The sequence below is a fragment of the Neodiprion virginianus genome, chromosome 2 (assembly GCF_021901495.1).
Source record: "Neodiprion virginianus isolate iyNeoVirg1 chromosome 2, iyNeoVirg1.1, whole genome shotgun sequence".
Lineage (NCBI taxonomy): Eukaryota > Metazoa > Arthropoda > Insecta > Hymenoptera > Diprionidae > Neodiprion > Neodiprion virginianus.
Genome location: NC_060878.1, coordinates 20605251 through 20615557, shown reverse-complemented (window position 1 = coordinate 20615557; position 10307 = coordinate 20605251). Strand labels below are relative to the sequence as shown.

The following is a 10307-nucleotide window of genomic DNA, read 5'->3' as shown; positions in this document are numbered from 1 at the left end:
ATTATATGAAGTAAAATAATTTTTTTATTAGTCATTTTTTTATCTTTTTTTAGAGCTTGTTATACATTATATTTATATTCTTTTACTCAACATGGTAAAATAAATTATTTTTTTTATTCATTTTCTCAAGGTAATGTTCGTGAGTATATTTTATTAATATTACATTGAATTCCTTTAAATTTAATTATTTTAAATAGAGAATCTTTTATTATTTGAATATAAATTAATTTAAATAGTTTATTTTAAAATATTGATTTGTGGTGTCAAAGAAAATTAAATTTAGTTTTTAAATTATTTTTATATTAAATATTTGTTTATTTAGTTTTATTATAATTTTTTTTATTAGATTATTTTTATTTATATTAAGTATTTATTTTTTATTATATGATTTAGTTTATTTTGTTGAGTATAATCTAATTGAAATTAATTCTTCTTGTGTAGTAATAACATTTTTATTTGATTGGATATCATTAATTTTTATAAGAACAGTTTTATTTATTTCTTCTTTGGTAATTTTATATAGAAATTCTTATATAATAAATGATTTAAATTTGAATCGATTTATTATATTGGTAATTTTATTTGTTGTATCAATGATATTAATAATTGTTAGTCCAAATTTAATTAGTATTTTATTAGGTTGGGATGGGTTAGGTTTGATTTCTTATTGTTTAGTAATTTATTATCAAAATGTTAAGTCTTTTAATGCTGGTATATTAACTGTTATTTCTAATCGTATTGGTGATATTTTTTTATTATTATCAATTTCTTGAATAATAAATTTTGGAGGCTGAAATTTTTATTTTTATATAGATGTTTTAAAATATAATTCTTTTATAATAGTAATTACTTTAATAATTTTGATTGCTTCATTTACTAAAAGTGCTCAAATTCCTTTTTCCTCTTGACTCCCTGCAGCAATAGCTGCTCCTACTCCTGTATCTTCATTAGTTCATTCTTCTACCTTAGTAACGGCGGGGGTTTATTTATTAATTCGATTTGAAAATTTATTTAATAGAGAGAATTTTATTATTATATTTTTATTATTATCTAGATTAACTATATTTATGTCTGGATTAAACGCAAATTTTGAATTTGACTTAAAAAAAATTATTGCTCTATCAACTTTAAGTCAATTAGGTTTAATAATAAGAATTTTATTTTTAGGATTTAAGTTTTTAGCTTTTTTTCATCTTTTAATAGATGCATTTTTTAAAGCATTATTATTTATATGTTCAGGAGTTTTTATTCATGGATTGAATAATTTTCAGGATATTCGTTTATTAGGTTCAATATTTAATCAAATACCTTTTACTTCTATTTGTTTTCATTTTTCTAATTTGTCTTTATGTGGGTTTCCTTTTTTAGCTGGGTTTTATTCTAAGGATATAATTTTAGAAATAGTTTTAATATTAAATTATAATATATTTATTATATTTATTTTTTTTATTTCAACTTTTTTAACAGTTTATTATACTTTTCGTTTGATTTATTTTTCTATATTAGGTTGATATAATATAATTAGATTAAATTATTTAAATGATTATGATGTTTATATAAATAATTCAATATATTTTATGATATTAATAGTAATTTTAGGAGGTTCTATATTTAGTTGATTAATTTTTCCTTATAGATATGTCATTATTTTGCCTTTTTATATAAAAATTTTACCAATTTTGATTATTTTTTTAGGTATATTATTTGGATTTTTTATTTATTATTTAAATGTTAAAATGTTTAAGTTAAAGTTTTATTTTTTAAAGATATTTTTTAGAACAATATGGTTTTTACCTGTTATTTCTACTTATGGTTTAATTAAAAATATTATATTTATAAACAAAGAATTAACTTTAAATTTTAATCAAAATTGATTAGAATTTTATAAAAGAAGAATAATTATAATTTTTATAAAAAATTTTTATATATTTATAGATTTATTAATTTTTTATTTTAATAATGTTTTAAATTTATATTTATTATTTGCTTTTTTATTTTTTTATTATTTCTTTATATTATAACTGTTTAAATAGCTTAAAATTTAAAGTATATTATTGAAGATAATATGATGATTTATTTAAATCTTTAAACATTTAATTTATAAAATTAAATAATTTATTTTTACAATGAAAATGTAATGTTTTTATAAACTATATAAATTAGAAATATAAATGAATTTTAATCATTTAATAAAAAGTTAGAAGCTTTTTTATTTTATATTTCTATTTAATTGGAATTTTTATTCATTTTTATTATTAACAATAATAAGCCTCTTTTTGGCTTCAATTAATTTTAATATAAATTATTTAAGATAAATTAATTAATATTAATAATTTTTGAATGCAGATCAAATGTTATATTTAACTATTATCCTATAAAGTAGAGTTATAATAAATAACTATAATTTCAGGCCGAAACTGAATATAAATTTTATTTCAACTTTGTAGGTTTAAATTCAGTTTAGTGCCCCAAATTTTCATTCATAATATAATCCTAATAATAAAATTAAAATAAAGTATGATACTATAAATAGTCAAATTTTTATATTTGAAATTGTTAAGGTTATAATTATTGGTAATATTAATGTTACTTCTACATCGAAAATTAAAAAAATAACTGCAATTAGAAAAAAACGAATAGAAAATGATATACGTGGATATCCTTTTGGATCAAACCCACATTCAAATGGTGAATTTTTTTCTAATTCATAAAATGTTTTTTTTGATAAGATTATTGAAATAGTTAATATAATAATAGTAATTATTATAATTATTATTAAGGTATTAAATACTAATTTAATTACTTATACTAAATTTTGTTAGACTTATTGATTGGAAATCAATTATACTTAAGTTATATTATATAAATATATTAGTATGTTCTTCATCAGTAAATAGAAATATAAAGGAAAAGTCAAATTACATCTACGAAATGTCAGTATCATGCGGCTGCTTCAAATCCAAAGTGATGAAAATTAGAATAATGATTTAAGTATACTCGAAATAAGTTAATTATAATAAATGTTGTACCAATTAGCACATGAATTCCATGGAATCCTGTAGCAATAAAGAAAGTTGATCCATAAACTGAATCTGCTATTGTAAATGGTGCTTCTAAATATTCATATCATTGTAATATTGAGAAAGTAATACCTAGAATGATTGTTAATAATATTCTTTTTAGTGTTTCTTTTTTTATATTATTTATTAATCTATGGTGGGCTCATGTAATTGTAGCCCCTGAAGAAACTAAAATAATTGTATTTAATAAAGGAATATCATAAGGGTTAAATGGTGTAATATTTTTTGGAGGTCATATTCTTCCAATTTCAATTGAAGGTGAGAGGGATCTATGAAAAAAAGCTCAAAAGAAAGATAAAAAGAAAAAAATTTCTGAAACAATGAATAAAATTATTCCTAACTTTATTCCTATTATTACATTTGATGTATGTAATCCTTGATAGGTTCTTTCTCGAATAATGTCTCGTCATCATTGAATTATAATTAAAATGGTGATTAGAATTCCTAATATTAATATATTTTTTAATTTGAAATTGAATCATTTAATAGAACCTAAAAGTAGAATTATTACAGCTAATGATCCTAATAAAGGTCATGGTCTGTAATTAACTAAATGAAATGGGTGTTGAGGAAAGGATATATTTTTATTTGACATTATTTAGTTTACTTCTCTAGAGTATAGAGTAATTAGTACTATAAAAACATAAGCTTGAATAATTGAAACAGCGAATTCTAAAATTAGTAAAGAAATTTGTCTAACTACTAAAATAGATGAGGATAATATATTAATTTTTGTTCCAATTCTTCTTAATAAGGTTATTAGTAAATGACCTGCAATAATATTTGCTGTTAATCGTACCGCAAGTGTTAAGGGACGAATTAAATTTCTGATTGATTCAATTAATACTATAAAAGGTATTAATGCATTTGGTGTATTTTGAGGAACAAGATGAGTAAATATATGATTTATATTTTTAAATCACCCAAATAGTATAAGTCTTAATCATAAAGATAATGATAATGTAATTCTATTTGATAAATGTCTAGTTCTAGTAAAAATATAAGGAAAAAGACCTATAAAATTATTAAATAGAATAAATAAAAATAAAGATGAAAAAATTAATGTTCTGTTAATTTTAAAATTACCTAATAAAATTTTTACTTCCGAATGAATTATATATATTAATTTTCATCATAAGATATTTTTTCGTGATATAATTAGTCAAAAAGTTGTTGATGGAAATAGGAATGTTCCAATTAATGTTCTTGATCAATTTAAGTTTAGGTTAGGAAAAAAAGTTGAAGTTGGATCGAAAATTGAAAATAAATTTATTATCATTTTCAGAAACCAAATTTTTTTTTCTTAAAAAATTTATCGAATTTTTTTTTAAAAAAATTCTTTTTTCTAAAATATGCTATAATAATAATTGTAGTAAAAAGAATAGTAAAAGTTGTAAATAAAAATAATCAATTTATAGGATATATCTGCGGAATAAAAGAATATTAGAATTTTCTAATATTTATAGTTTGACTAACTATTATTTTAATAAATTAATTCTTTTCATTAAGAATATTTGCTAATATATTATAAAATGATTTAAGAGATCATTGCTTGCTTTTCAGCCACTTAATGAATTAAAATGAATTGATTCATTTTAAAAAATAATTTATTGGAATTCTTTCTATAACAATTGGTATGAATCTATGATTGGCCCCACAAATTTCTGAACATTGTCCAAATATTTATCCTGGTCGTTTAATTAATAATCTAATTTGATTTAATCGTCCTGGAATTGCATCAATTTTTTTTCCTAGACTAGGAATTGTTCAAGAGTGAATTACATCATTTGATCTAACAATCATGCGAATTTGTGTATTTAAGGGAATAATTGTGTTATTATCTACATCTAATAAACGGAAAGAATTTTTATTAATTGATTTATTTATATAAGAGTCAAATTCAATATTTTTGAAGTCTGAGTATTCATATCTTCAGTATCATTGATGCCCAATTGTTTTAATTGTAATTAGGGGTTTATTAATTTCATCTGTTAAGTATAGTAGATGAATTGATGGTATAGCAATAAAGATTAGTAATATTGAAGGAGTTATTGTTCAAATAATTTCAATATTTTGTTTATTTAAAAGGTTTTTATTAGTAAATTTATTTAATATTATAGTTAATATTAAATATAAAATTGATACTGTAATTAAGATTAAAATAATTATAGTATAATCATGAAAAAAGATTAACTGTTCTATAATAGGTGAATTAGCATTTTGAAAATTTATTCTTGATCAGGTTATCATTTTCTAAAAAAAGTTTAAAACTTTATTTATGGGGTTTAAATCCAATGCATTTTTCTGCCATAATAGAATTTTTTGTTATTCCTGGAATTTCTTCATATCTATGATCTGAAGGAGGAAATTTTTGTTTTCATTCAATAGATGAATTTGTAATTTCTATGAATATAATTTGCCGTTGTGTTGACATTCTTTCTCAAATAATAAAAATTAGATATAATACTCTAATAAAAGAAATAATTGATCCAATTGTTGAAATAATATTTCATATTGTAAATGCATCTGGGTAATCAGAGTAACGGCGGGGTATCCCATTTAGGCCCAAAAAATGTTGTGGAAAAAAGGTTATATTTACTCCTAAAAATATAATAGTAAATTGAATTTTTAATCATTTTATATTTAATGTTATTCCAGTAAATAATGGGTATCAGTAAATAAATCCTGCTATAATTCCAAATACTGCTCCTATAGATAAAACATAATGAAAATGTGCTACAACATAATATGTATCATGTAGAATAATATCGATTGAAGAATTAGAAAGTATAATTCCTGTTAATCCTCCTATTGTGAATAAAAAAATAAATCCTAATGTTCATAGTATTGATGATCTAAAATTTATTTCAGATCCATATAGTGTTGCTAATCATCTAAAAATTTTAATACCAGTAGGGATTGCAATAATTATTGTAGCAGCGGTAAAGTAAGCTCGTGTATCAACATCTATACCTACAGTAAATATATGATGTGCTCAAACTACAAATCCTAATAATCCAATTGTTATTATTGCATAGATTATTCCAAGAGTTCCAAATGTTTCTTTTTTTCCTGATTTTTGTGAAATAATATGAGAAATTATCCCGAAGGCTGGTAAAATTAAAATATAAACTTCTGGGTGTCCAAAAAATCAAAATAAGTGTTGATATAGGATTGGGTCTCCTCCTCCTGAAGGATCAAAAAAAGTTGTATTTATATTTCGATCTGTTAATAATATTGTAATTGCTCCTGCTAGAACTGGAAGAGATAATAAAAGAAGAATAGCTGTTAGTTTTACTGCTCAGACGAATAAAGGTATTTGCTCAAATCTTATTCCTTTTGGTCGTATATTAATTATTGTAGAAATAAAATTAATTGCTCCAAGAATTGATGAAATTCCTGCTATATGTAAAGAAAAAATTGTATAATCAACAGAGGGTCCTGAGTGTCCAAGATTTCTTGATAAAGGAGGGTAAACTGTTCAACCTGTTCCTGTTCCTGAATCTACTAATCTTCTTGAAATTAGTAGGATTAATGACGGGGGTAATAGTCAAAATCTTATATTATTTATTCGGGGAAAAGCTATGTCAGGGGCTCCAAGTATTAGAGGAATTAGTCAATTTCCAAATCCTCCAATTATAATGGGTATAACTATAAAAAAAATTATTAAGAATGCATGAGATGTTACAATTATGTTATAAATTTGATCATCACCAATAAATGATGAGGGTGTTCCTAGTTCTATACGAATAATTATTCTAGAAGATAGTCCTAGTATTCCGGATCAGATTCCAAATATAAAATATAATGTTCCAATGTTTTTGTGATTAGTTGAAAATAATCATTTATTCAATATTTGATAAAATGGCTGAATTTAGGCGATAAATTGTAAATTTATTTATGAAATTAAAATTTCTTTTATTAAAATTTTTTATAAATTATAATTTATATAAATTAAAAATTTATTTTATATATAAATGATATACATATATATATAATTTAATTATCACCCCAACAAAATAACTATATTTATTTTATAAAAATAAATTAATTAATAAAATAAATTTAATTATAAAACTCTATAGGGTCTTCTCGTCCTCTAATAAAATTTAAGCTTTTTAACTCAAAAATTAAGTTCAATAATTAATAATTATAAGACAGTATTAATCTCGTCAAATCATTCATTCCAGTCCTAAATTAAAGAACAAATTATTATGCTACCTTTGCACAGTTAGAATACTGCGGCTATTTAAAATTTTCACTGTATTAATTCTTCATCATGGATTGGTGCTTGGATAGGTATGGAAGTAAATTTATTATCATTTATTCCTTTATTAATAAATAGTAGAAATAAATTGTCTAAATTTTATAATTCTTCAATGATATATTATATTATTCAAGTTGGGGCTTCTTCTTTCTTATTTATAAGAATTCTAATAATAAAAATGAGTTTAATTTTTATGAATATAAATTTTTTTGATTTTATTACAAATTAGATTAATTTTAAAATTAGGAGCTAGACCATTTCATTGATGGTTAGTTAAGATTATTAATAATATTAGATGATTAAATTGTTTTTTTATTTTAACTATTCAAAAAATTGCTCCTTTATTTATTTTAATTAATATTAATAATAGATTAATTATTTATATATCAATAATTTTGTCTGGATTTATTGGTTCATTATTGGGATTAAATCAAATTTCATTAAAATTGATTATAGCTTATTCTTCTATTAATCATATATCTTGGATGTTTATGTCAATATTAATTGATTTTTATATTTTAATAATTTATTTAATAATTTATTCTTTAAATAATTTAATAATTTGTATTTTTTTTAGTTATTTTAATATAAATTATTTGAATCAAGTTTATAAATTTAATAATATAAGATATTTTATGAAGTTTATAGTTATAATAATATTTATATCAATAGCTGGTATTCCACCTATATTTGGTTTTATTCCAAAGTTTTTTGTTTTTATTTTAATAGTAAATAATAAATTTTTTATTGAATGTTTGATGTTTATTATTTTTACATTAATTGTTTTATTTTATTATATAAATTTAATTTTACCTTCTTTATTATATTTAAAATTAATATTTAAATTAAATTTAAATAATTTTATATTTAATTTTTATTTTTTTATAATTATTTTATTTAATGTTTTTATTATATTAATAATTTATTTTATTATATTATATTTTAATATATAATTTTTAAAAATTTTAATAATTTTTATAATTTTAAATTTGCAATTTAATGTTATATATTTAACTATAAAATTAAGATTTTAAGTTAATTAAACTAATAACCTTCAAAGTTTTAAATAAAAATTTGTTTTTAAATCTTATTTTATTAATAATAGAATTAAACTATTTCTAAAGATTTCAAAAATCTTTGTGCTTATTACACTAAATAGTATATATATATATATATATATATATATATATATATATATATATATATATATTATAATTTTTATTTATTTTTATTAAAGTTTGATTCTGGTTTTTATTTTAGTATTATTATTTTTTTGCATGTATTTTTTTAATTAATTAGAAATATTTTTTTGCAGCATTTAATTTTAATAATTAAAGAAATTTAGAATTATAAATAATATAAAAGTATAGACAAAAAAATTGTGCCAGCAGTAGCGGTTAAACGTTTTATACAAATTAATATTTTTAATTAATAAATTGTATTAATTTATTTATATTTAATTAAAAATAATTTTATGGTGAAATAAAATTTTTTGATTATATATATATATATATATATATTATTTTATGAAATCTAAGATTTAAACTAGGATTAGATACCCTATTATTTTAGATGTTAATATTATATTTTAATAATTAATAGTTATGTTCTTTAAAATTAAAAAAATTGGCTGTATTTAAAACTAATTAGGGGAATTTGTTTATTAAACGATAATCCGCGATAAATCTTACTTTAATTAATTGAGTTTATTTATTTTCGTTAACAGAATATTTTTTTAAAATTATCAATTTTCATTAAATTTTATAGAAATTTTATTTCAGATCAAGATGTAGCTTATATTAAAGTTTAAATGAATTACAATAAAAATTTTATTTTTGGATATTAAATTGAAATATTTATTTAAAATTGGACTTAATAGTAAAATTTAAAATTATATTTATTTTAATTAAGAATTAAATATGTACAAATCGCCCGTCACTCTCATTATAAAATGGGATAAGTCGTAACAAAGTAAATATACTGGAAAGTGTATTTAGAATTCAAATTACTTAGAAGGATTTTTTTATTTACAATAAATTAAATAGTTGTTTAATTCAACTTAATTTGAAATTAATAAATTATATTTTTTATATTTAAAATTTTTTTATTAATAAAAATATTTTTATTAAATTTATAATTTTAGTATTGTTAAAATAAAAAATAATTTAAATTATAGTTTAATTGTATATTGATAGAAATTTGAAATATTTTGAAAAATAAAATTTTCAAAAAAGTATACTTTATTTATTGTACCTTGTGTATCAGGGTTAATTAAAAAAATAATATAAATTAATATTTTTCTCGAATTGAAAAGATCTATTTAATTTTAAATTATTTTTAATGTTTAATAATTATTTTTAATTTTTAAATAGAAATGAAATGTTTTTCGTTTTTTAAGTTATCTAGTTTTTTGATAAATAAATTTAATTTGAATATCATTATTAATTATTTTAATTAATAAAAATAATTATTTTTGATATAAAAGTTTTAAGGGATTAGCTTTAATTCTTAATTTTATAATTGATTTTAAATTATATAATTATATTTTAGGCTTAGAATTAGTTTTAATTTGAAAATTGTAATAATTTTATAAATTATATATATATATATATATATATATATATATATATATATATAAATCTTAGTTTTAATTTAATTTTTTATTAAAATAATTTAATTAATAATTATTTAATTTAAATGATGATTAAATTAGTAAATATTATAATTATTTATAAATATAAATTTATATGATAGTTAATTATAAGGAATTCGGCAAAAAATTAATTCGCCTGTTTAACAAAAACATGTCTTTTTGATAAAATATAAAAAGTCTAATCTGCTCAGTGAAAATTTTAAATAGCCGCAGTATTCTAACTGTGCAAAGGTAGCATAATAATTTGTTCTTTAATTTAGGACTGGAATGAATGATTTGACAAGATTATTACTGTCTTATAATTATT

The 10307-nt window shown here is 19.1% G+C and overlaps 1 protein-coding gene and 1 pseudogene across 1 annotated transcript; one reads left to right on the top strand and one right to left on the bottom strand.

The window, feature by feature from the left end:
* Window positions 1-338: 338 nt before the first annotated feature.
* LOC124299113 (NADH-ubiquinone oxidoreductase chain 5-like) lies at window positions 339-1526 on the top strand (annotated as a pseudogene).
* Window positions 1527-5500: 3974 nt separating this feature from the next.
* On the bottom strand, window positions 5501-6921 carry LOC124299112 (cytochrome c oxidase subunit 1-like; the record flags this gene model as incomplete). The annotated part of the gene is given in 1 exon segment (XM_046752064.1): window positions 5501-6921. A coding segment is annotated over 1 exon segment (1332 nt), but the record flags the coding sequence as incomplete, so codon positions are not given.
* Between the last annotated feature and the right edge of the window lie 3386 nt (window positions 6922-10307).